At 45.0% G+C, this 27,256-nt stretch overlaps 1 protein-coding gene across 1 annotated transcript in view; it reads left to right on the top strand.

Annotated features, from left to right (window-relative positions):
* The window catches only part of TP53I13 (tumor protein p53 inducible protein 13), a 143,801-nt gene that overhangs the window by 26,040 nt on the left and 90,505 nt on the right, over positions 1 to 27,256 (top strand). Inside the window, exon 2 of the mRNA XM_085649209.1 lies at positions 2,751 to 2,825. Coding sequence (XP_085505335.1) covers positions 2,751 to 2,825 — 75 coding nt within the window. The remainder of the gene's footprint in view (positions 1 to 2,750; positions 2,826 to 27,256) is intronic.

A 27,256-nucleotide genomic window follows, 5' to 3' on the forward strand; every position in this document is an offset into this window, starting at 1 on the left:
ACAAAATTGGCTGGTAAAATTGAAGGTTGCAGCGTTTGCCCTTTGTAAAGATTGGAACAATGATAGCAGATCACCAAGAGGATGGCATCCTGGTTTTGCAAGCACAATTAATTACTTTGGTAAGTAAAGAGGCCCAGAGTTCAACGGAGTACTTGTACAGGTCCATCGGTACCCTGTCTGGGCCTGGGGCTTTATTAGATGAACGTCTCAGGATAGCTGCTATATCAAACCGTATTGATAAAGAATCTATATAGGAGTATTGGCCTCATGCACATCATCCCCCCCTCTCTTGGTGAACTTTAAATTTTAGCAAAATTATTTACCAACTCTCTGCGGGAATCGATGCAGCCAAACTAGCTAGATTTTTCTTTTTGCAAATTTCGGAGAATTAACATCTTCCCAGTAAGAGATGGGGTCTCTTTAGTTACGCAAAGCTGCAAATCCTCCCAGGCCTCAGACTACCGCTGTGTTTCCTCTTTTTAAGAGATTGTTTATAAATCAACCAAGACTTGATTATCAATTCTGTCTTTAGGCTCACTTTTTAATTCCTGTCGAAGTCTTGTATTCGTAGTCTTGTATTCGCATTATCAAACCAGGTTTTAGGGTTGCAGCAGGTATTTCTCATGGGTTTTGATAACGAATCCTTAGTTTTACCCCATACAACAAAAAAAGCCACCATATCCCTCACTTGCAGTGTAGTCGCAGATAAACAACAATCAAAAAGGTTGGTTGCGACTAATTACAGACAACATGGATCTCAGAACGGCAAATTTCCAAGCAAACCGTGGTTCCATTTTCTTTAAATCTTAAATCTTTAAATCTTAATCTGGCACAGTCCTCGATGTTTTACCGTCTTCTTTCCTTTGAGGCAGATAGGGTAATAGTGTATTATGGTTGCTATAAATGCTGGTGGTGACATCTGCCACTAAGATGTAATTGCACAAATTTCTTGACGCAAAATTATGCCCAGTGATAGATTTTGTCCCGTGGCCTACAACAGTTGGAGCTACTAAAGTACTGGGGCTCGCAAATTCTAAAGCATTACAAAAATCGTGCCCCCTCAGGCAATTGTATAAAATAGCATTTCTTGAGTCTTGGGCCCATATTGTCTCATTCTGATCAGCGCAGCAAATAAATGGGTTCACTGCTGGAAGCACCACCACCGCTTGGTGTTTAATTGGCCTCCCACTAACAGGTCATAACCCTCAATTAATTTAACAGTATAATTAGGCAAGTTGTCTATGAAGTCGAACAAAGCAGACAAATTACAAATATCTTTGTTCGAAAAATCAACACTAAACATAATTTTCCATACACTCAAGATGAAAAGCTTGTATAAAAGAACATACCACAGGTATATGGGTTATAAGAAAAGGTGTTTCTGTACAAGAAAGGCAACCCAGATTTTGCCCTACCTGAGGGTGAAGGGACTGCGGGTTAGGAAAAGCACATATATCCATCACAATAAATGTCTTTCATGGTCCATGTTACGTGTATAAGTAAAATGTTGAAGGTAAGTATGAAGCCCCACCATACCTAATTTAGGATGGGTGGACATATAGCAGTGTTTTTTACTCTCCATCACAGTGAAAAAGACTTAATGCCCTCCTCGCCATGGGAGAGGACTCCTACGGGGAGCGGCGCCTTATCTTTTTATTTTAAAAAAGAAAATCCTGTTTCGGGATTTTATGTTTATCAGTGTTGTTCTCTTTTATAGAAGCAGTTAGACTAATAGCTACAGACTCTTAGAAAGCAGTGATTTGTAAAATTAAAGTCTCAGACGGGGAGCATGGTCAGTGGCGTGGGGCCCCCTCCCTTGCAAAGTGCAATGAGGTGGGGCATGTTATGCTACTGAGCATGGTGTGAGCTGGCTGCTAAGGCAAGGAGTCCTATTTTGGAAGTGTGAGGTATTTTTAATGGGTTAGTTGACTGTTTTCTATTAGCTAGCTGGATGGCTCAGCGAGTTGAAGGTTCTCGCCAAAACATAGTCATCTGTAGGTCATGGGTCTGAATACCATCAGGATGACTCCACTTTCCATCCTGGTAGAGCACCATTACATTGCTTAATAGTAACATCTGTTATTTACTGTACTGTCAGGAGTTATGAAAAAAAATATTATTATTGCTGCATTTTATTAGTTGTAAAATAATGTTTGGTTCGTGAGCGAATGATATACAGAGCTGAGGGTAATAGAAAAATGATTGATAATGGTAGTAGATTAAAAAATGAATGCAGTTCGAAGATACCCGATTAGTTAAAACATATACCGTTGTCCTGTTCTTTTTTTTTTTTTTTTTTTTTCAATCAGCGGAAAACGTATTTAATTTTTTTTTTAAAATGCCAGGACTGTTAAAGAAGGATTTGCTCTGTTGTTTCAGTCTGAAACCCGTAAAGTTAGAATTGCTATGGCAAATTTTATAATGTTTGCTGTAAGATAAAGTGTTGTTAAAATAATTGTCTTTGAAAGTGTTGATGTTGAGTTAGTGGTGTTGATGTGGGCATATGTGCCTTAATAAATATATTTAATATTATTATTATTGTTTGTCGGTACTCCAGGGCACATTGGCTGGGGAGTGATGGAACAGTTTTTGAATGATAAATGGTTTAAAAGAGTTGATGAAACATGTAGGCTACCAGGTTGGAAGAGAATTAGTCTGGTTGAGGCGTTGATATCGCTGCCAGTTTCCATATTGTGGTGTGGGTAAATGTGCTCTTACTGTACCCACATGTAACACTCTTTTCTTTTCAGTTTCACATCGAAATAGACTTACCCGACAAAGAAGCCTATCGGTGCCCAACAGATCCCTGGCCACTCCCAGAGACGGTATTTTTCCTTCTAAAATATAACCTCAAACTGCAAGTAAAAGAATATATTTCTTCAATCCTATTTTAGAACTGTCTAAACTGTACTTAAATATTCAAGTACCAGACCCTTGCAGAACAAATGCCTGATATTCCACTCGGATTTTAAAGTAGAAAAATGATTACCTATGTGCCCTGTTATGTTCTCTTCTTGTCTCTTAACTTCTCTCTCTACCTTCCCTCATTGTCTTCTCTCTTCCATCTTTTCTATCTCTCTCTCTCTCTCCCTCCCTCCCTCACGGTTAAAGTAACGTTGTAGTTAGGTGAAAGGTTCAGTAACACCGCAACGTTATAAACACTAAAAACCACTGAGATTCACCCGTTGTAGTCATCTCAAGTAAATATAACTCATGCCCCCACCATGCACAGTTTTCTCATCAATAATATAACTGTAAATGTTGCAGTGATATTATCAATGATGTTATAGATGATGTCATGAGGGATGTAATATGTGGGATCATTTGCAGTGCATAGCGAGGGCACGAGTTCTAGTTAGCTTAGGACACGAGTTATAGTTACTTGAATTAACTATCAGTGGTTTTTAGAATTTAAAAACATTATGTTGTTACTGAACATTTCACCTGACTATAATGTCACTTTAAACTTTTTTTTTTTCAGTGAATTTCTAGATTTTTATCAAATGTAAAGTAATATTTACTCACCATACGTACATCCAACCCCCTGCATGTAGCCAATCCCATGCGGTCGCAAGGCCTTCGGCTGAGTGGGGTGTTGGTCACAAGGCTTGGTCTATGGCCAGTCTCTGTGACCAACCCCGTGGCCAACCCAGGTAAAGGCAGCCAACACCATGCTGTGCAGGACCTTCCGTCATGCACAGTGGGAGGTTGGCCACAGGACCTGGCCTGCCACCAACCCCCAACTGGCAGCGCACAGCCTTCGGAAGTGGGCAGTGCAGAGTTAGCCACATGGTCTGGCCTACGACCAGGCCCTGTGGACAACACCCACAGGGAGAGGAGTTGGCTTAACGGCTAGGGCGCTCGACCTCAGACCTGGAGAACTGGGTTCGAGTCACGGTAATGATGCTGAACATCCTGTGATTCTGGGCAAATCACTTAATCTCCCTGTGCCTAACAAAAAATGAATGTGTCCCCTCATGTAACGTAACTGGTGCTATGTAAAGCGCTCTGATACCGGATTGGATTCGGGTCAAGTTCGCGCTATATAAAACTCTGCAAAAACAAAACATAAAACCCCAAAGGCAACCAACCCTACGTTACACACTGCCTTCGGCAATGCCCAGGAGGTTTTGGCCAAAGGGCCTGGTCCTGGGTACCCCATCTCTCAGTGCCTTTAAAACAAATATGCGTGGTTAAAGCAGATAGCGGTCTAGAGTCCGGATGGGCAGGGAGAAGAACAGGAAGCTCCGGACGAGGACAGGTATGTGGGGCTGGTGCCGGGTTTGGGGGGGTTAGTGTTTAGGGGTGGAGGTCAATTTTAGGGCTCAGGGTGGGGGGGCAGGGTAATTTTTTAAAAGGAGGCTGGATTTTAGGGCTCAGGGCAAAGAGGGAGGGTCAGGGTAGTTTTAAGGGCTGGGCCCAGGTTTGGAGGGGTAGTTTTTAGGGGTGCGGTCAGTTTTAGGGCTCAGGGCGTGAGTTAGGGGGATGGGATTTTAGGGCTTGGGATGGGGAGAGGGGTCGGGGTAGTAGTAATCTACCACTCAAATCCCTTTATCAAACATGCTGTTACAAGGAAATATTTTGTAAATGCATGCTTGGTAAAGGAATGCGTGGTTAGAATGTATTCATTGTTGCGCCCGCGTTGTAGAGGCATGTGTGGCTAAGTCATGCATGCTTCTGTCATGCAATCCAATTGAATACATAATGAAAATGGGTCGTTGAATGAACCATTTTTGTAATTATTTGCCAAAATCTTCTTGTGGAGAGAACCCTGCCCTACACCACCACTCCAAGCTCCCTGCACCGTACTGGGCTGGTCTGACAACATTTACCAGGGCTGCTTTGGGTTCCCAGTCCATGCCTGACCTTTGACCGCGTTTGTACAGTGACTAGAAGAGTCTGCTCTATGTACCTCACTGAACTCCACTATCTATCACAGAAACAAATTGCATAGAGTTGGTAAAACACTAGGTTTAACATTGGTGTTATGACCAATCAAGTTCCCAAGTCTGTCCATGCCTTCCGGAAGTACCTGTATTTATATGCTTTGAAACTTGAGAAGCATAGAAATGCACACAAAAAGGATGATTAACTATTCTAACTAGAGTCCTAGAATATTTGTGGAAAGTGTGTTTGTGATTCCTGCCGTAATTTTGGCAAAACGAAAGAGTGAAAATCTGACTTTTCAGTGTGCATGCATGCAGTGCTTTCATACGCTCAACAAAGACTGAAGGACATTGCCAGATAGTGAGCTTTATCAGACAGAAAAATAGACGCCCACTGCCCTTATGCTGTCTTTTTTTATTAGGAGGGAATGAAGCTAATTATGGAAAATTTAGACTTAAGTGTTGCAATGGCTGATATTTAGGCATAGGTAGGCTGTAGACAGTGCATGCACTGTCTCGAAGAGACATGTTGTATATACTTTGTGGGTTTCAGCCCGCCCATAAGTTTCCTATTTGCTGGCTCCATCATCTCTCACCTATTCTTTCTCTCCATTTGTCAATGGCATGCATGCGTCATGCCTCTTCCTGGGTTTAGTCCTCCTGTAGAGCATAGACCAATTACTACTATCCATCCCCTGCTCCCATTTTAGCAAATGTTTTCGGAACTACCTTTTTCTTTGATTTGGAGCACTTTACACAAGTGCTCCTTTTTTCACGCACTCAAATCTCAATTTCTGTAAATCTTGTTCTTATCTCATCACAAACGCAGCTGCTTCAAAGATGAATATTTACTTTTTCTAGGTTGTGCTAAATAATTGATGTGTCCATGTATTTTTGTGCCACTCGTGTTGTCGTTGTGTGGAATAGTGCTTGTTTTGATTCTTTTTTTTGGGGGCCAGGATTTTAACTTTTGTTTAATTTTATTTTTTTACTTCCGACTAGAAACGTTTTCTGCTCAATAAAACGGACCGCTCTGAAAGAACTAGTCTGCATTACAGCATATGCAAGGACCTCCAGTAAAGTAAAAAAAATCACAAAGTGTGTATTTTAAAATGTAAAAACAGTAGCAATTTTTGTCATGTTAATGCATTAATAGGGTTTTTGATCCTCTGAAAACACCCACTTAATGCTGCTGCATGTTATCCTCTCTGTTTTTGCAGGCATGAGAAAGAATTGTGTGCATTTTTTATATGGTGCCTCCTCAAAGCTGTTTTACATAGTAGGAGTTGCGCAGATGCGGCTGGTTTGATAATCCACGTGTCCTGTCCTCGTGATTTGCATATAGTATCGGGAACACATTGCTGTTTCCTGGCCAGGCTGTTTGATTCTTATTGCTGGCTAAACTTTACTGAGGGTTTTAGATTACCACTTGTCAGTGATTTTCTGTTTATTTAAAAAAGTTTGTGTAATGTGAATCCTACTAAAAATAAAATGCATCCTGATCATCGTGTTCCTCCGTCCACAAGTATTCTCTAACTTTATTGACGTGGGTGTCAGTCAGTTCATCCCGCGAGGCTGCTTCTGGGAAATCACTTGGCGCTGGGGGAGGGTGTGTTCCTCTGCAGGCTGGGTTTTAAAGCAGGAACACTTCTAATGACGGTGTAATGTAAATGAAAGTCTTTGAAAAAGGAGCCCGTAGCCGGCACAATATTTTGACAAATCATCTAATTATGTGCTAACATAACTCCTTTCTGTCCTGAATTGTAAATTACTTATCCAAAGTTTTTTTAATGCTACTAGGCTATGACATCTTCACATATTCTAATTCAATAGAATCGAGTTGGGCGTCTGTGCTTTTGAAGTATATTCTTAGGGTGAAAACAATGCAAAACAAAGCTGTTACTAAACTGTTCTGCAAAATTACTTCAAAACAACTTAATGTTTTAACAGCGTGTAATATCCTGTCTAGTTTTGAGTCGTAATTTATATAATCAGTTTAGTTGTTATGTAAATTTCGGACTTTTAGCAAGTTCCGACTTCCTAGAGGTAGTAGCAGTATGGAGAACCGATTTGCGTCCTCTTCTGCCAATATCCTGAATGACTTGCACATCGACTGAAGTCGACGCTTGTTGGGCTCAGTGCCTCAAATGGGTGGGTACTATCCAGTACTGAGTACCTGCCCTTCTTTATTTTAAAAGGCTGCACTTCTCAGCACCCCTGCATTACATTGAATAGTGGAGTGCCGGCACTTCTCAGGAGAAAACACGTGCTCTAACTGATGAGTACCTGCACTGCTATATTTCCATCTAGAGCACTGGTTAGGCTGTAAAGACAGGCAGATCAAATACCACCTTCGACAAAAAATACTGTATACAAAGGGTAGGGCTGAGCCATTGCAAAATGACTTGCTTAGAAGATAGACTTCTAGAACTATTATTTTTCCAGTGCTGGAAGCACACACATTAGAATCTTTAATTACATAAGTAATCTCAGAATGGTTTATCATCCCTGCAGGTTCATTCCCTCTTGGGTAGTAAAAGCTGATTAGACTTCAGAGAAGAGGTGACGGACCGTTGCAGTACCTGTCATACTCTGTCTTATTTCTTACTGGAGGCTTGTGCTTTATAACAGAGATGTACACGGTTGCGAAGGCTCGAAAAATGTGCCATCAGAAAGTTATATCTTTTTTGTATAGTTATTACAAACCTTCACAAAGATTACCAGTGAGTGTAGAAAAGTGATTTTCTGTTACAGTACCCCTCCCACACACTTTTTGCCTGGCTTTGATGCAACTTAGACTGAATGTGCACTGGGTCCCTGCTAATCAGGTTCCCAGTACCTGTGTTCTTTCCCAAAACTGTACCTTTGATTCTACAATTGGCACACCTCTGGCACACATATAAGCCCCTTGTAAAAGGTACCAGGGGTACCATGGGCCTTGTGACCAGAGAGGGTCTATAAGGGCTGCAGCATGTATTGTGGCACATTCAGAGAACCCTTACCATACACACTGCCATTGCAGACTGTGTGTTTTGGTGCAGCTAAAACTGAACAGTCGACAGCCCTGTGTGCCATGCCTACAAATCACTGCCGAGGCATAGGTAAGTCACCCCTCTAGTGTGCCTTACAGCCCTTAGGCAGGGTGCACTATACCATAGGTGAGGGCATAGCTGCCTGAGCAATATGCCTGAGCAGTGTCTGAACACATTCACAGGCATTGTAAGTGCAGTGAAGCCATATTGAGTTCATGTGCTGATAGGTTGTCCTTACAAACTCCACAGATCCGTGATGGCTTTACTGAATGCTAGGAAGTTTGGTATCAAACTAATCAGCACAATAGACCCACACTGGTGTCAGTGCTGAATTTATTGCATATAGCACTCAGAAGGCATGTTAGCGATGCCCCCTGAAAATTGACTGACTCTCTAGTGTGCAGCTGACTAGTCTGCACCAGTCTACCACACTCAGACATGTTTCTGACCCCTGAGGTGGGAGCCCTTGCGCCCTCGTGGGTCGGGACCAAAGCCTGCTTGGGCAGGAGGTGCTTCTTACCTACCCCCACTCAGGAACAGTATTCAGGACGGCAAGCCTAAAAGGCTTCCTTCCCTTTGGTATGCTAGCCAGGGCCTCTTCAGCTGGTGAAGATGCTTGCTTCCACCCCTTCCCCCCCCTCCCGTCCCCCAGACAAAGCCCCACTTTTGGTGGCAAGGTCAGCAGGAAAATTAGTAGGTAGGGGAAGTGTGTCCCCTCTCAGCCAGGACCACCCCTAACGTGTCCTGAGCTGGACTACCCGCTCCTTTGAAAATCCTCCATATTGAAGGAAAGATTTTAATCAATAGGGTTAGGGGATACCCACTCCCCCACAGGGAGGGGAGATATACAAGGGTGTAGTCACCCTAAAGGTAAGTAGCCCATTGGCCATGAACTGGAAGCAGTCTTGTGGCCACATCTCTGCTCCTCAGATTTCATTTACACAAACTGACTTGCTTTCTTCTTTTCGTCATTGAGTTTTTGTTGGTTATTTTGTTTTAAATGGTGCTGTATGCTAACACCAAGCATCTACTAAGCACATGATTTCTTTATTTCTCATGGCATTGCAATCAGATAAGAGGAGCTCAATAGTGCAGACCTCACACACAGGCCTCACTTGCACAAATAGTACCCGGGGCTGCTATGTATTATGTATCATGCTACCAAATTCAACACTACACCACATAATTCCACTCCACCACATGCCACCCCCCAGCACACAATACCATTCCACATAATTCCACTACACTCAAAACCACATAATTACTACCCACATAATTCCAATGCACACAATGCCACATAGTTTAACTACACTCAACTCCACTCTACACCACCCAAGTCCACCCCACACAAGTCCACCCCACACAATTCCACAACAATTCTACCCTACATCACATACATCCACTCCACTCCATAAGAGACACCTATAAGACATCAACATTGACAACGTCAATATTGCGGAGACTGGTTGGATTTGCCAATGCTTGTTTAAAATGTATTTTGCTGTTCTCAAAAGTTACCAGCTGATGATATCTGTACAAATAGGATTTCAGGGTCTGTGCTTAAATTTTTGAATAATGCGTTCATTTTTATTTGCTAATTGTTGACTGCCCTGTGCAGTGGGAATAGTGGACACAAATACAGATCAAACATGCTTGAGGTGGAGCTCGTGCTATGATACAGTTGCATAAGATCCTGTGTATCACAAGACCCATGTGATCTCCTGGAAACATGAGCTGGAAACTGTTGTGTTAAACCATGGCCTAAAGATAAGAATGAAATGGAAAAAAAATGTGTATAGCTCGAATACACAGAGTTGTTTAGGTGCTGGCCTAACAGATGGAATAGAGATATTGATTGAAGAGAAATGTTTATAATGCTCAGTCTTTGTTTTAAGACTGAGGGGCATGGAGTTCCATTTCCTGGCAGTGCAGGTCACAAATCTCTTGCCACCCCAGGTTGATCTCTTAAATTTAGGAGTCACTAGATTGTAGGCAGACACAGACCAAAGGCTCCTACTACGGGTGTAGAGCTGACATTGCTGTTTAAGATTTTCAGGGCTTCAGTGCCTTGAAGTCGAGGCGCTTCTTAACAAGAAGCCAGTGAAGCTGTACTAGAGCTTGTCACAGATTTGTGTTTTGGTATGCCTGAAAGCAATCATGCAACTTCGTTCTGTAAAGTCTCTAGCTTGTTTAAACAATATTTTCTGAATGTTAGTGAAAAGTGCGTTATAGTAGTCCAGTTTGGAGACAATCAGACCGGCCACCACTGTTTTCTGTAGTTCTTTTAGGATGAAGGGGAGAACTTTCCTGAGCAATTTTAAAAGGAAAAAAAGAAGAGGTTATTTGGTTAATTTGGCCTTCGAAGGTCATATGCTGCTGAAAGGTGTCATAAAATCAATGCAGCATTGCCACCAGCACCCAAAGTCTGTCTGAGTTCTTCTGAGGCAGTGATAAGGGCCAATTCTGTGCTGTGACAGCTTCTGAAGCCGAATTGAGTTGAGTCTAGCAAATGGTTTTCAATGCAATTGCATTTTTTTATTAATGATCTGGCATTAATGAGACTGCACCAGCAGCTAGCCATCTGTCCATATCTTTAACATTTCTTTTAGCTGCTGGAGCGGAAGAGTGAGGGGACTTAACTTTAGTGTTGGTTAAGGCAACCTTACAAGTGGTACAAGTTCATGTGTCCTCGTTCAAAGTGCGGATGGGGCATACCTGACCTGGGGAGTTTAGTTTGAGCAACTTGTCCCTCAAGTATCGAATACTGGCCTCCATGTGGGTCGTTAAACCAGCAGGGGTACTGGCACGGAGTGCGATGGGTGCCGACGGGCTTGCATTTGGTACGCCTTCGGCAGACCAGCAGCGTGAATGCGCTGTCAGGCCGACTTAAATGAGCGCTATTCAGGGCAGTGATTTTTTTTAAAGTGTGGGCAAAATAAACGACGACAAGAGCCCAGCAACCCCCACTGCTATCCAAAAGCTCCCTTGTGAAGTGCAGCTACTGACGAAAATAAAGTAAGTTAAAATAAAGGCGTGAAAGCTAAAACTCATAAAATCAGAGGATGAAGCAGTCAATAATGAGGCTAGCCGCTCCAAGTAAAATGGCGGCTATGTGAGGATACGGGTGCCAGGCATCTCCCAAAATGCACTCTAGTGCTACAAGAAATCAAAGGAGATATGCAATAGTCAAATAGATTGTTCCTGTTAGAATTCTGTTCCCAAATCCACTGCCGTAATGTTCATCAACGGTTCCATCACCACATTCTCCAAGAACTATATGGAAAATGTTACGTACCTGTAGCAATCTTATTGAGGTCTATGGTGCTGTAAATTCACATGCTGTGCTCGCTCCTACAATCAGGTGTTGAGCTTGCAACATTCCAGGAAGGAGTTTACCTTTCAAGGTGGCTTGTGGCATCTCTCCACAATGCACCAGGACACAGACTCCTCCTCCTCAGATTGTGTGTTTTTTAAAATTTTATATCTCGATGGGTACATATATGTGTGTAGAAGTTAAATGTTACAACGCTTGTGTACTGGAGAAAACGCACGTAAATATTAAAGTGAAAGTAAATGAAAAACATGTCTTAAACACAGCTCACTTCCAGGGAGTTTGGTAGGGCAAATGTGATTCTACAGGCTGCTAACCGATTGTTATACAGCTTTCCGTTTACATCATGTGTAGCAGTAGACTGAAGAGCAGTGTTGCAAGCAAAGGTGGACAATGTTTGGAATAATGTTTAAAGTACATTCTACTAGACTGGCTCTTTGTGTCCGGCTTGAATATCCTTAAAGCCCAGCTGGCAGCCTTACAAATATCTGAAAGTGTACTATTTCCTAAGAGCACGATTCTGACTCTTATTGTATGAGTGGAATGTGCTCTCGGTGTGTCATGCTCTGTGCATTTGTCTTTGGCATGCAAATCTGAATGCCTATAACAATCCATCTAGCTAACCCTGCCTTTGAGATAAGATTGCCAAGATGTGTCTTTGCAAAAGCAAGCAAAATTTGTTTAGATTTTGTAATGAACTCTGCACTGTCAGTGTAGTTCATCCTTACATTTAATGTGTGTAATGCTTTTTCAGCTAGGATTGAGCCCTCAAAGGGCTAACTCTACCTCCAACACATTGAAGTGAAGGAGTTGCTCTTCAGGAGACCACTAGCCCTGAGTGGTGAGGTTGCTCATTTGCACTCCCCAACCTGTGAGCAATGTGTCAATGTTCATAGTTATCTCTGGCTGTGGATTGAGAAGAGAGCTACCCAGTAACAAGTTGATCTTGTTTCATTGCTGCAGTTTGTGCTGAGCACTGTGTTCCACCAACACTAGATCCTCCCAATCACAGTGCATGATGCCATCACTCCCAACAGTTGTATTATCATACTCTGTTGGAGGAGGTGGTACCAATGAAGGGAAATCAACCTCTGCAACTCTATCTCTTGTTGCTGGGGTAAGCTTACCCTGTAACTGTATTGAATGTGGCTCCTAAAAAACTCTGGGTCTGCTCTGACAAAAGGGAAGATTTTTTGTCATTAGATGAGTCCTAATTTGTGGAAATCGTGTTGATTTGAATTAATTTGTTTTACAAAGCCCATACAGCCGCCCTAAAGGGCCACCCAACGCTGATCTTAAATCACAGGTATTGCGACTATTACACAGGATTCAGAGGAGGAGAATAACCACGTTTTCAGTTGTTTTCTGAAATGACTCTCATTATTAGTTGATCGAAAAGCAAAAGGGGGTCCATTCCTTGCTTTTTCTGCCAGGAAAAAAAAGACTGTCCTTCTTTTCTAGCCAACTTGATTTTAGGAACCTTTGAAAAGCTTAGGAATTACGGATCTTAGGTTTCCAGTTTGATTGTAGCGTTGAATATTTCTGAAAGATATTTAGGTTCTGTATCATGAAATGCTCTGGGTGCTTAAAGTGCATTGAATTGAATATGCTTGGGTACTGGCAGCCAGTGAAAGAGTATAAGATGATGGAAATAGAACGGCTAGGTATTCTGAAGGCTAGTCGTGCTGCTGCATTTTGCACCACCTGTACCAGATTAATCATAAATTTGGGAAGCCCTAAATAGAGACTGTTGCCACAAACAAGTCCAGAGGTGATAAGTTTATGGACTACAGTTTTTCGACTCTCTAGTGGCCATAAATCCAATAATTTCTTATATGTGCAGAGCAGTGACAACACAAAGAACTTGTGAATGAAGAGTCAATTAAAATTTTACTACCAAGTTTCTTGCCACCAATGCTGGAGATGGAGAAGGGAATTGGCAGCCCTTCGGGTCACCATTTATTGATTGAAAGTTTCTTAGTGGTTCCAAAACAGAAGGATCTCAGTCTTGCCTCAGTTGCACTTTAAGTAACTCCTCTGCATCAATTCTATAACGTTGGCTAGACGAATTTTAAAGAGAGACATAGGGGCATCTGGGTTTTTGTCAATTAATAGAATTAGCTGAGTGTTATCAGTATTAGAGACTACTTTGATCTCAGACTACACTATTTGTTTTCTAAACAGATTTATTTTGTTTTTTCAACATATGCAGGGGTGTGGAATTTAATAAAATATCTACTTGTCCATGGGGCAGGTTGCTTCATAAATCTACTTGTCCTGTAACTAAATCCACTTGTCCCTTTGGTGCCATGTAGTGTGGCGACAAATTATGGCAGCAATCTCATTATATAAGAGCTCTGATATGGCCTCTGATTATGCCAGGGCTCATACCATATTGGTGTTTGAAAACCTGCAATCCCTTTATGTTGCCGCAAATCTACATACTGGAGCTAAAGGTAGTGGTAAGCAATAGTTCCAAGGTTAGAATGCCCTTTTGAGTCTGTGCAAACCTACTAACTTGCATGTTTTAATGGTTTCCAACAACGCTTTTCTAATCTTTTCCCATACTGAGAAGTGTTGGAAATTTACTCCTGACAATGGCAGACATTCTTCCAGAGTTGGGGAAAAAAGTGGTTGGAGGGAAAGTGAACTTGCAAGCACTCAGATTTTCGCATGAGCAAATCAACACATGCATATTTGCTCGTGCTAAAATGCAGTTGACAAATATTTTCTATGAGTACTATTTCTTGTCCTAATTCTGTAAATTCTTGGTAATCCACGAAAGCTGTATAGCTGCACTTAATGTGAGGACATATACCGTGGGTGAACTTTTGAGATGTTCTGTAATAATTGAATCCCTGATTTGGTATGGCGTTGACATTGACCTTTTGTGTTTATTAAAATTCTGACTTTCTCGGTATCGGGTGACTTCACTGTGAGTGACAGCATTCTGCTCTTTCACAAGGAGCATATCGGCACAGAACGTAGTTTTGTTCAGTGCCAGTAACTACTGTGGCAGTGCGTGCATTTTGAGACCAAAAACAATTTTTGGTTTTGCCAATGTTTGCTATAATGGTGAGGGCCTGGCAGCTCCCACACCAAAAAGGTTTTACAAAAACCATGCCAAAACAAGTCACACATTGAGAAAACTAAAAAGCTGGCCATCAATTTTAGATCTACTGGCTTTGCCAATGCTTGTTTTTTTGTTTCCTTTAATCTTCTTGAAACTGGTTACAGTGATTTTCCATTATGAATATTTTTAGGAAATACTAGCATGCATTAAGACATGTTACTAAATGAGGCTGCAAAGAAATGGTACCTGAAATTTTACAGTAGTTTAGAAAAATGTTTTTTCCTTGCTTTCATTTTTTTATGAACATTTAATTTTGAAAGCAAAGAATAATCAATCTTGCTAACAAGTTTCTGCAAATATTTGCATCAATTCAGAAAGCATTCTGAGAACATTATACATAGCCTTATGTTGCTAAACCTTGAAAACGTGTACACACATTTTTATACTGGAACCACTGTCAGTAATGCAGCCAGAGCTTGCAAATTTACTTACAGCAATCACCCTAATAATTAAATCTTTCAATTAATGAACCATAAATACAAGTTTGAACAGCATTAACTATTGACAAAAATATTAACTTAACTGCAGACAGTGCACTTCCCTGATCCATAATGTTGTACTGCAAACTGGCAGCCAAAGGGTTTGTGCTGCAGGGGGTTGGGCCTACTTGTCCCAAGGACAAAATGCACATGAAAACTTGTTGCCCTTGACCCCAAACAATATGTCCTGGGCGTCGGGCTATAGGAATTCCACATCCCTGATATGTATTCATTTTTATCAGTGTTATATCTTCCTTTTATTATCATATCCCATGTTCCACTCTGTATACAACAGTATTTACCCCTTCAGCATACTGTTTTATTTCATTGTATGAACAATCCCAACTAGAACTCCCCCCTCCCATTCCCCTACTGCAGGATACCATGAATATTCAATTGTGTGGGGTATCATTGCCTTACCCTGTCTACACTTATTGCTTCTCCCACTGTATTCAGTCCCGCTTATTTTTTCGTTGTTACGCATTGAGGTGTGCCCTTTCTACATCCCTTTCCTGGTCCCGGCGATCCAAGCTCCCCTGCCGGGATTGCAATGAGGGTGAGAATTCTCCTGATTCTGGTTCTGGATTTTTCATACTTTCCACTATTGCTTCCCATGCTCTAGCTCTTTCAATATTGCCTATCCCCCTGCATGCATTCCTGAGTAGATTCCTGCTCTCACAACCTGCCCAGGTTATCAATTACCGTTTCCACCTTGTGACTGGCGGTTCTCCTGATGTCTTCCAGCGTTGTGTGATTTCTTGCTTTGCCAGAATGAGAGCTAGGTCCTGGATGCCATCCGTGACCCTTGATCATGATGTGTGGGGAAATAGACTGAGGAGAAGGTGCGCTGGCTCACAGGGGACCTCTTGTTCAGTTATTTCTGCCACTGTAGCCGCAACCTCTTGCCAGTATGTATGGACATTTGGCCAGCCCCAGAACATGTGCAACATGTCTGCCCCAACTTTCCCCGCATCGTGGGCACCTCGCAACCTCTCTGTGATACTATTGGTTAATGTCTTCCGGGGTGAGGTATACCCATGGCAGAACATAAAAATGAACCCTCCTGAATCAGGCGTTCTCGAGATAATATGTATCCTGGCCAGTGTATTTTCCCAATCCTTATCTTCCATAGGAATACCGAGGTCTGCCTCCCATCTGTCTCAGTGTTGTTAGTGGTTGGAGCAAATCCTTACTAACCGCTCTGTATAGGCATTTGACCACCTTGAATGTGCCCAGATACCCGCAGGTGAACTGCTGCTTGGGTTCCAGGGTGCCCTCCCCCAGTGTCTCCCAATAGCCGCCGTTAATGCTGCATGGAGTAGAAATTTGCCCTGGAGTATGTCCCGGTCTGCTTGAAATACCTCAAACTGCAATAGCTCCCCATCCCTGTACAAGTCCCGCAGTCTGGTGGCTCCAGGCTGTGCCCACTCCCCCAGACCTCTCCACTGCCCCCGTGTGGTAGTGCCCCACAATCATCAATGAGAGTTCTGGTGAGGAGGGTACCGGGGTACGTGTCTTCTGGAGACATCTCCCCCAACAGCGCTGTATCACGTTCAGTTCGGTTGTGCACTCTCGCGGGGTTGCCTCGATTCTCAGTAAGGTCCGTAGGAGCACCTCACGTTCTGGAGTGATTGGTCCACCTCACCCCACACCATCCTCTCCGCTAGCTACTGCTTAAATCTCTGCATCTCTCCTGCTAGATAGTACGATTCAAAGTCAGGGATCGCTAGTCCCCCTTCCTCTGTCAGTCGTTCCAATAACGCCAAGGCTACCCGTCGTCGTTCCGTGCCCCATATATATGAGGTAATAAGCGAGTCCAGTTCGGTGAACTGTGCTTTCGGGATCCACACCGGCAGTGTGTTGAAGAACAACAGTAATCGTGGGAGGGCAATCATCTTTAAGAGTGCCACCCTAACGGCAACCGACACAGGGAGAGTCCCCCAGAAGTCCATACTATCTTTTAAGGATCTCACGATCTACTGTTAATTGACTTTTAGCCATGATACCTCCCCAAACTCAGCCAGCATTTCCCTGGCTCCTTGCAGTTCCCCCTCCAGGTATCTCAGGAACAAAAGGAGGTCGTCCGCATATAGGGCGATATGATGGGTATGCCCTCCTATCTGTAGGCCCTGATATCTACCGCCTGTCCGAGCAAGGCATGCCAATGACTCCATGGCCAGGGCGAACCGCAGGAGGTAGAGGGGGCACCACTGTCTCATCCCCCTCTCCACTCGGTACTGCTCTGATATTGTGCAGCCCATCCGCACCCTCGCCAGGGGCTCCCTATACAGCAGTTGCACCCATCTCAGGAAGCCCTGTCCCTACTTTCATGCGTTCTAATACTGCACACACAGAAACCCCCATGAGAGGCTATCAAAGACCTTCTCTATGTCAATTGCAAATACTGCCAGTTCTCTCTCTGCCCAACCACTCACCTCCAGTACAGATAAGTCGTCTAATGTTGAGGGCCATGTTCCTGCCGGAATGAACCCTGCCTGGTCTGGATGGAGCAAAGTAGTTATGAATGGGAGGAGTCTCGTCACCAAGATCTTACTCCGTATTTTAAAATCTAAATTAAGCAGAGATAATGGTCTGTAGGCCGCGCAGTCAAGAGGTGATTTTCCTGGTTTAAGCAAAGGGATCACTAAAGCCTCTTGTGTTGATCTGGAGAGCACTCCCTCCTCCTCAGGCGCCGCCTATAATTTCGCTAGTCTTGGGGCTAACTCCTCCACGTAGGAGGCATGAAACTCAGCGGGGAGACCATCCGTTCCTGGGGTTTTGACCCAGGCAAGGCCCTTAATAGCCACCCTTTTTTCGAACTCGGTGATCCCTGCCTCCAATATCTCCGCGTCTTCTCCTGACAGGGTGGGGAGGGGTAGTGAGTCTAGGTAGTCCACCATCTTTCCCTCTTCACGTCTCCTAGCGCTCCTGTATAAAGTCACATAAAACTCTAGGAGTCTACTGTTTATCTCCTCCTGTCTATACAGGTAGTGTCCAGCCTGGTCTGCTATTTCCACAAAAGTATTCCCTCTGCGGTTCGGGTTGGCCAGCCAGGCTAGCAGCCTGCCCGCTCTGTCGCTCTCTGCATGTGTATGCTGCATGTATTTCTTAAAATTGAAGAATCACAGTCGTTCTTCTTGGACAGCTACCCTCTCCTTCGCATCCAGGAGATCCTGTTGGATCTCTGGGTGTCCAGGTCCCTGTTTCTCTAGTTCACATAACTCAAGGTCCGCGCCCTCCACGTCCACTACCAGCGCGTGACGCACGGCGATAGATGTCACCATACAGCGACCCCGAATTACTGCCTTGAAGGCGTCCCACTCCACCTGTCTGGATGAGGCTGTGTCTGCATTTTCAGAGAAGTATTATGTTATGTGACCTCTAGTGTCTTCGAGGAAGACTTGGTCCTCCAGCGCCTCCGGTTTAAGGTGCCAGGTAGGGATGGGTTTGCGACGTACTCCCCAACGCAGCCTTAGCAGGACGGGGTTGTGATCAGATATTACTAAGGCATGGGTATCAGGGGAACACAGGATGTTGTCCAGCCAGACGTGCAGGTCGTATATGTGTGAGAAGTATGAATAGTCCCTAGCCACCAGATGCATGCGTCTCCATGTGTCCACTAAACCCCACCTGGTCTGCCACTCTGCGAAGGCCCTCGCTGTCCTGTTAGTCAGGGCTTTCCTGAGTGGGGGATGGGAGCGATCTAGCATCAGATCAGCTATGCAGTTGAAGTCTCCCCCTACGATGGTGGAATGTAGGTGCCAGTGTGCCAGACATGTTGGCCAGAAATGCGACGTGTTCCGAATTATGCCCATACACATTAATTAATGTCGCATCTTGGCCATCCAGCCTACCCGTGATCACTAGGTACCGGCCCTACGGGTTGGCCCAGATCCCCGTGTGTTAAAAAGTAACCCCGCCCGTATCCAGATCAGCACTCCCCTAGCGAATGCTGAGAATGAGGTGTAAAATGCCTGCCCCCGCCATCTGCGATGGAGTGTTGCCCCTTCAAGAGCTAGGATTTGAGTTTCCTGGAGTAGGGCAATATGAATCTCCTTCCTATTCAAGTAGGAGAATATTTTATATTGTTTCCTCATTGAGTGCATCCCCCCGACGTTCCAGGTCATGATGTTATATGTCGTGTCGCTATCCATTTGTATAATTCTTACCCAGCATTCCCTCTTTTCTGCTTGAAGATGCTCCCTGAGGGAGGATCTGTGCTACCCCCACTAATTGCCAGCGCCGAGGTGCCTGGCATAGTTTCCCTGCAGTGTCCCCTACTAACAACTTGATAACTCCCCAACTCCCGCACCCCAGGACAAGTGAGTGATTCTCCCCCATCCAAACTTTTTGCAATCCGTACAATCTAACAGAAAAAGTAACACTTGGGGGACTGTGCGAGACGCCTAATCCAAGACCGAGCAATCCTCCTCCGACCCCACGAGGCTCCCCCCAATCCAGTGCTCAGCTCGGCAATACTATCTGGTGGTCCCAGGGGCCTATGCAGTGCAATCTCGACAGTGGCCCCCATTTCTTCTCTTCCCCCCCCTGTACATGGGTGTCCAGTATTGTTCAAATTATGTCATCCACTGTTCTGTGGGACACCACCGGCAGTTCCTGACTGCGGCCTCCCATCGTGCTGGAGCTGTGATCTGAGTCAGAGTCCCTGGACTCCTCCCCTGTCAGTGAGGATGTATTCCCAGCTGTGGAGGCACTGAGCGATGCAATCGCCGCTACCACCTTGTCTTTTTCTCTCTGCGTTTCCGCCTCACAAGGGGCAGACAAAGGTTTTCCTCCTCTTCCTCTCAGTCGATCCGTTTTCCTCTCCCGCCTTTCCTGTGGGATTCGGTCCTGTCTGTTGGGAGCCTGGTGATCGATCCACCCCCATGCCTCCTCTGGCATAGTGAAGAACCATGTCCCTGCCGCTATCACCACTCTGTTTTGCAGGAAAAATCATTGAGTACTGAGTCCTGAGTTGGCATAGTTTTTTTTTGGCCACCAGGAAGGATGCTCTTTGCTTCTGTACCTCCATGAGAAGTTCGCGAAAATTCTGATGTCCTTTTTTCACCACCAGCTGCATTCACAGTCGGGCTTGACAGAGCATGTGATCCCGGTCTTTATAAAACAAGAGCAGCGCTATCACTGGGCGTGGGTGTCCCTCCTCGGCACTCTGTGGGCCTGTTCTAGAGCAAAATAAGGAGTGAGACCCTCCTCAGCTATCTCTTCATGGATCCATCTCTGAAGGTACCCAATCCTGTTAGTCCTCTCAACATTTTCGGGAAGGCCTACGATTCGCAGGTTATTCTGGCGTGACCTATTTTCTGCATCTTCTGCTCTAAGCTCGAGAGTGTGTATTTGTGTTTCCATCCCTGCTAACTTATCTACTGTGGTAATCTGCTTCGGTCTCATTTCGCTTATGGCACCTTCGTTGGTGGTGACCTGTTCTGCCAAGCATCGGTGGTCTGCTCGAAGGAGTCCCAGGTCCTCTCTGAGAGTGTAAATTTTAGTTTCCACAGCCACCCTTGAAGTCTCTATAGCTTGTAGAATATCTTGGAGTGTTGAGCCAGCCGGGGGCTCCCTCTGGGTCGTGTGTCTGTCATTCTGAGTCCCCTATATTGTTGAATTCCAGGTCCTGTGGCTCAGGGTCTCTTTTGTAAGTAACTTTCCCCATGCTGGAGGGTTCTCTATTGGTGTCCATTTTTCCCGAGATTTGCTCTCTTCCACGAGCCTCTGTTTAATTGTTCCACAGACCCATTCACTGGGTCCCAGATCAGGGCTGTGTTATATCTGGTGACTTCCGGTTGTGTCGCTGTGCTTGCTTCTCACAGGTCATGGCTCCAGGGCTCCTCCGAGAGGCCAATCCCCCCAGTCGTCTCAACTGAAATGTGTGGCACTGCTCTATAGTCCCCTCTGTGTAGCCCCTTCACTCGTTGGGACATAGGTCGTTTAGGCATATCCAAAGTGGGGGCCCGTCCTCCACTATTCCAGCCTTCCTCTTCCTGCCTCCGAGATGCATGTTCAGGCCTTCTCCCATGGGAACCCAGGCCCTTCTTTTCGATCTTCCGCGAGGGTCCTCACTCCTCCACCCTCCGTGTGTCAGGGGTTAAGCCACAGAGCTAGCCCCGGGGGATAGCCATCTGTCCAGGCCGCCGGTCGGGTCCGCTCAGCTGGAGCCCTGTGTGTTTGCACAGCTGGTTCATATTTTTCTGTCCCCTGCGTGGTCCTTATGCTATCTTTTCCTCTGAGCACTCCCTCTTCTTTTGATTGGGCCCTCCTCTTTGCCTTGGTACCCGCTCCTCTCAACTCCGCAGCTCAATTCCTCTCTGCGGTTTCAGCCGCTAGCAGTCTGGCTCGCGGCGCTCCCCGCGACAACCCCTTTTCTGGCCACAGTGTCCAGGCAGCTCGCCCCTTACTTTTACAGAGGTAGGAACTCGCCAGCTCAATCCTCGGTTGTTGGGACTTCAGTGGGCTTCACTAGGTCCCCTCCTTCCCTCAGGAGTTCACCGATCGCGGGCTAAGTGAAAGCCGTGGGCACTATTTTCCCTCTTGGCCGCCCGCAGTACAGTCATTCATGCTCCCAATAGCTTCCAGCACACTAATCCTGTTCCCCTGTTTGTGCTACCCAGGTCTTGCCAGATAACACACCTTCCCAAAAGACTCGAGGCTGCGGTGCCTCTGGAGGGGGCAGGGGTTCTGTTAGGCTGTCGCGGGCGCCATCTTTTCTCCACTGCTCGGTTGTCCTTCTCTGCCCCGGGGTACTGTTTCCGTGCCTCCGTGCTACTTTCCCCCTAGCCCAATCCCCCTCCCCCCCCCCCCCCCTCCCCACTGGAGTGTCCTCCACTCTCAAGGGGACAATTTCAGTAGCAGAGGCCCCCTGGATCCGCTGGATTTTACAGGATGTCAGTGGATGGGGGCTTGCCGCCGGGTGCGCAGATAATAGCTTCCTACTCCATCAGCATCAAGCCACGCCCCCATCCCAGTTTACACTATTAATATTAGCACGGGGCAATGTAAACTTTGAACAGAGTAGGGCCCAAAGAGTAGCCCTGAGGAACTCTACATGTGGGTGTCTTACTTCTCAAAATCACATTGGAGATTGTTACTGCTCGTTGCTACAGAGGAATGGCTGGAGCCATCTTAATGCCTGGCCTCAGAAAGGATTTGACAAATCCAGAAGCATAACCGGGTGGATGGAAAATTAAAGCTTCTGAGAAGGATTGTTGCGAGTGACAATACCATGTATCTTCCAGCTCCGTTAAGCCATTTTGTGGAGAGAGTGATGAAACATGATTGTTAGGCCTCTGCCCCTTTTTTAGGTCTCGCCTGAGCTAGCTCATGTGCTGCTCTGCGAGACATTTAGTAGTGGGCTTTGAAAAGTCCAACCACATGCTTCTTGCTGGCATGGAGCGTGCGGTTACGCGCACATGCACGAGCGGAGGCGCGAACGCGCGCGCACCACTCACGTCCTTTTTTTTATTCTTTTAGCGCGCGTGCACACACAACTCCAGCTTCTCCTTCTCCCCCACCACATATCACGTCTCGCGGCCGCTCGCGCGGCCAATGCTTGTTGAGAATGGTAGCTAGATGGCAGACGGCTTGCCCTGATATTTTCAGCCATGTCACCCTGCACCTCTTTGCGACGTCACAGAACAGATATTTGCTCATGTTTTCCATCCCCCTGCCCTCGTTGCATGGCTGTTCCGAAAAACCTGAGAGCTGATGGTTTGACGTGGCAGCTCTGGGTCAAACTCATTGGTCCTTGGGCTTAATCAGGATGAAGGTGGACAGACCAATCGCCTTCACAGCTCATCCCCTCCCTCCCTCCTGACCAGACCAAATCAGAAATTGTGTGAATGCAGCCGCGCTTCAGTGAACAATCGAGGATTGATCTCTGGACATTCCTAAAGATTGCAGAGTCATTTTTCAGGCAGTCTGAGCAGAGTACCTCCGAATGGAAACTTATTCGCATCTGGGAAACTAAACCTTTTACCAATGTGTTGGTCAAGCCTCTAAATGTTTCCAACCGCCTTCAGTACTTCAGTACTAATTGATACCTTCATGGGGTGATGGATGACTACTCGATAAGCAGCTCGTTTTTTCATTCCCCAAGGAATGTGAGGTTTTTTTTTTTGTTTCTTTTTAGAATGTTTGTTTTCAACCAGCGCTCAAACCTGCATAGGAGCGGACAACATTTCTAGCAGAGCTGGTGAGGCCTGCATTTAAATCACCACTGAATGCATTTGACCAGATGAACGTCAAAGCTGCTTGGAAAACCTGATTGTACTGACAGAGAAAATCGAAACAAGCACTGGCAAAGCCAATTGGTCTCACGGCTTGAGAGCTATTGGGTTTGTCAATGTTTAGCCATGTTGTACAGCAGGGCTGCTGCTATGCAGCAAGGCTTTAAACCAGCATAATCATAGCCAACAGGTCTCGCCTTTGGGACCTTATAAGTGTTTAGCCATGCAACGGTTGATATTGTTGCACAAAGGATATTGTGCTGCATAACTAAATACTTATAAAGTCCCAAAAGCGAGACCTATTGGCTATGCCAATGCTTGTTCTGTACTGTCCTCATGAGTAATTTATTATCCCCATGGGACGGCCATGGCAATATTAAAATTTGATAACTCATTAAGCCATGTTTCTGTTAACAACATGAAGTCCACATCCTTGTCAATTAAAAATTTGGAAATTACAAAAACATGCTTTGGGAGTGAATGTGCGTTAATAATACACCCTGTAATGTTGCTTGCGTGTTCCACCTAATGCATTTGCCTTTCTCCGGAGATTTTGTGATTAGGATCAGGTCCTATTTCTGGCTCTACTCCAACCTTTAGCAACTGATGGCATTTAAAGCAAGACAATGATCCAATAATATGCTGTGTCTGCAAATTAACATTTCACTTACCCATAGCTTCTAGTTCCATGAGTTCTGTCTTTTCCAAATATATGATTCTTCAGGAGGTTGCTGGGTTTAAAAGGACAGCAAGGCTGGAGCTGGGCATGGAACGGTGCAGTTGGGTGTGGCAAGACTCTTCTTTGGAGCTCCTACTTCACATGTCTGCACAGCCACCTTCCTTAAAAGTGTGCTTAATTGTATGCCTAACCACTAGGACGCTTGTCATCTAAAAATGGCGGCTTACAGTATCCACAAGAAGGAAACATGGTTACAGTGCAACAGAGCTTTGCGGACCGGGGAGCTAAGTGCAAGATCTATTTAATGTATCATTCACCAGCAGTATTTCATTCAAGTATTTAAAATAACACTTAAAACTGCCCCCAAAGTGCTAGTGTGGAAGAAAGCATTGGCTGGTGCCTAGATCATAGGCTGCACATTGGCGCTCCCGCTTCGTTAAGAACGGTGCACCTAATTGCATCCCCAAGCCACCACAATTCGTGGCCTCTAAAAATTGGGGCTTAAAGTATCCAGAAGAAGGACAAGCATTGGCATAGCCAATAGGTCTCGCCTTTGGGACCTTATAAGTATTTAGCCATGCAACAGTTGCATAACTAAATACTTATAAGGTCCCAAAAGCGAGACCTATTGGCTATGCCAAGCGGCCGTGCGGGTGCGAAAGTGAAAGTAATCTCGGTAAAGCGCGGCGCGCGCGCCTGCTCACATGCACTGTAGCTCTTGGCTGGCCTGGTAGCCCTTTTTGGAGCCCTCTCAATAACTCTCGCCAGACCAGCGCATGCACTGGGTCAGGCGAGACCTAAAAAATGGCTTCTCAGCAACCCAGCTGTGTTCGCACAGCTTTGCAGACTGGAGACCAAAGATACAGCTAATGTACCATTCAGCCCCAGTATTTTATTCAATCAATTAAATAATGATTAAAATAATTAAAAACTGCTCCCAACGTTCTAGAGCAGAAGAAAATCATTGCTGTTATGTACATTATAGATGTGCGGAAGGCGTTGCGCATAGCTTGTCCCCTTTACCAGCCAGTAGAAAACACATGACTTTGGCTGCGACATAAGTGTGCTGGCAGTACCTAGAGGCATTTGGTATAGACTCTGGGGGCTGTGATCATCCTACTTCGTAAAGCTTTACATTTTTAATGAATACCATGTATCAAAAGTCTCAGGTTCTAGGGATGAGCCTTGTGTATGATCATGTAAAAGGTGACCTTGGCATTGAGGGTTGCCATGCAGTCACATTTCTGGAGAATGGAATGACATCCTGCAAAGTGGTCATCTTGAAGTGGGTTTAAAATGATGTAACCGTAACTCCCAAGATTGATCACAGTATCTTGTCCCTTTTGGGGATGAAAAAAGTACGTTGAGTACACTCCTTACTACCACAAGATATGCTGTCATTAACTCTATCTCTCCTTTTGATATAAGCGCCTGTACCTCCTCCATCAACAGTTTGTGATGATACCTGTTGATTTTGCAGCAGAAGGGAGGATAATTTGGAGGGATGGTATGAAAGTATAGGCAGTAGCAGTGCACAAAGGTGGATAGCACCCATTGATGGAGAATCTATCCTCCCACTAAAGAAGATGTAATGCTAGTTCGCGCTCAACATGTGTTGGGCAATCTGGGTGGGAAATCAGAGGATGGTCATTGCTTAATGGCAGAGGTGCTTGCCTCTGCCGTTGGCACAATAGCTTCCTCTGGAGTATTAGCTTTGCCATCCTGACTATTATTCTTCCTCAAAGGGCTGCTGTTGCTGATAGATTTGTCTCCTAGTACTAGGGCTTGACTTTGGAGCTGGTTGTACCTGTGGCCTATGGAAGTCGGTCTTTTGTGGCTAATGCAGGAGGACACCCATAGCCTTAGTTTGTCAGTGTCTTTTTCATTCTTTTCAACATCTCTGCTGTCTGTGGTCTAATTCAGGAATGCAAAACCAGTCATAGCTAGTATTGACCTATCTGAGGGCTGTATCTGTCGCTTCCAGGGTGCACCTTATATTGACGTTTTCCTCATTTCTCCAGTTACCTCCCACTGATGCCTATCATAGACAGGTCATGGAATTTGCAATGCACCAATACATTTCTACCCCCATAAAAGAAGTTTTCTAGCAGCGTCAGTCTTATTACTCTTTGTCCAGTGGTGATATATTCCTAGTTTCATTCATCAGTTATCATTTCTATGCTATGTGGACTGGTAGCGTTTCGAGCTGCAATTTCCTGTGTATGAATATGCTATTTTGTGGTGCTGCCCTGTACTTTTTCTCCAACCTTCGTGTGACTGATCTTTCTTTGATTGGGTCCTATGCATTTTAGCATGTATCTATGCATTTATATGGAATCTCTGTAATGCAATCCTAGCCAAAAGGCAGTGTAGTGTTGTAGATGTTCAAAGACAAGCATAAGGTCAACTGTGAGTAAGAGGAGATGGAGCCAAGTTGAGGATGGTTCATGCATTTTGATGTAGTGTTCTTTAAAGAGGTGAGTCTTCAATTGTTTCCTAAATTGAAGCAACGTTGGGGTTGTCCTGATGGATATGGGGATGTTGTTCCAGATCCTGGATGCATAGATGGAAAAGACCTACAGTCTTATTTTTTCAACTTCTTAATCAAGAGTCTGGCTGTGCCTGTGCCAAGATCCACCAGAGATGGTGAGCTTGTCTGCAAAATGAGCTGGGGGTGCTGGTTCTGATAGCTTTATAAATGATGCATCTGGTTTTAAAGATGCTCCAAGGGGAGCCAATGGTATTCCATCAGGTCGGGCGTCATATGATCATATTTCTTCAGACCCTGGATGAGATGTGCTGCAGCATGTAGGATGGTTCTAAGGGTGCCAGTGTGGTGTCTGGGAGGCCATGGAACAGGGCATTACCATCAACCAGATGCAAGACTACGAGGACTTGAACAGCAGCCCTGAAGTAGTTTTCGGAATTAAGTGGTTTGACTTTCTTTACAAGCGAGAGCCACTACGAGGCAGTCTTTGTTTTTGGCAGTGCGTTCCTATAGGGTGAGGTTTATGTCGAGGGTGAATACAAGTGACTTGGCATTCTGTGAAAGTTGGGATTGGGACTGTCAAGGTTCGTATCATTGATGAGGTTTGTACTGTTTCTTGTTTCTTGTTCTTGACAAATAATAGGAAATCTGTCTTGGTGGGGTTGAGCTTCAGGTATGCGCTGGACCTCAAACTCTGGATGACGTGCAAACTCTGTTTGATGCATTGGATGTCTGAAGCAGAGAACACTCAAGTAGAGTTGTGTATCATCTGTGAGTAGGGCACAGAGCGGCTCCATGTATAGGTTGAAAATGACAGGAGACAGTATTGAGCCCTGGGGGACTCCACAGGTGACGGGAATCTTTTGTGACCTGTAAATGCCCATGTGAACAAACTGGTTTCGGTTGGCAGGGTAAGAGGAGAACTAGTCACTCCCTGTACAGATGGATGATGGGAAATCCAGTAATGTCAATTCATGTGCAGTTAAAT

Source organism: Triturus cristatus, chromosome 3_2 (assembly GCF_964204655.1).
Source record: "Triturus cristatus chromosome 3_2, aTriCri1.1, whole genome shotgun sequence".
NCBI classification, from domain to species: Eukaryota; Metazoa; Chordata; class Amphibia; order Caudata; family Salamandridae; genus Triturus; species Triturus cristatus.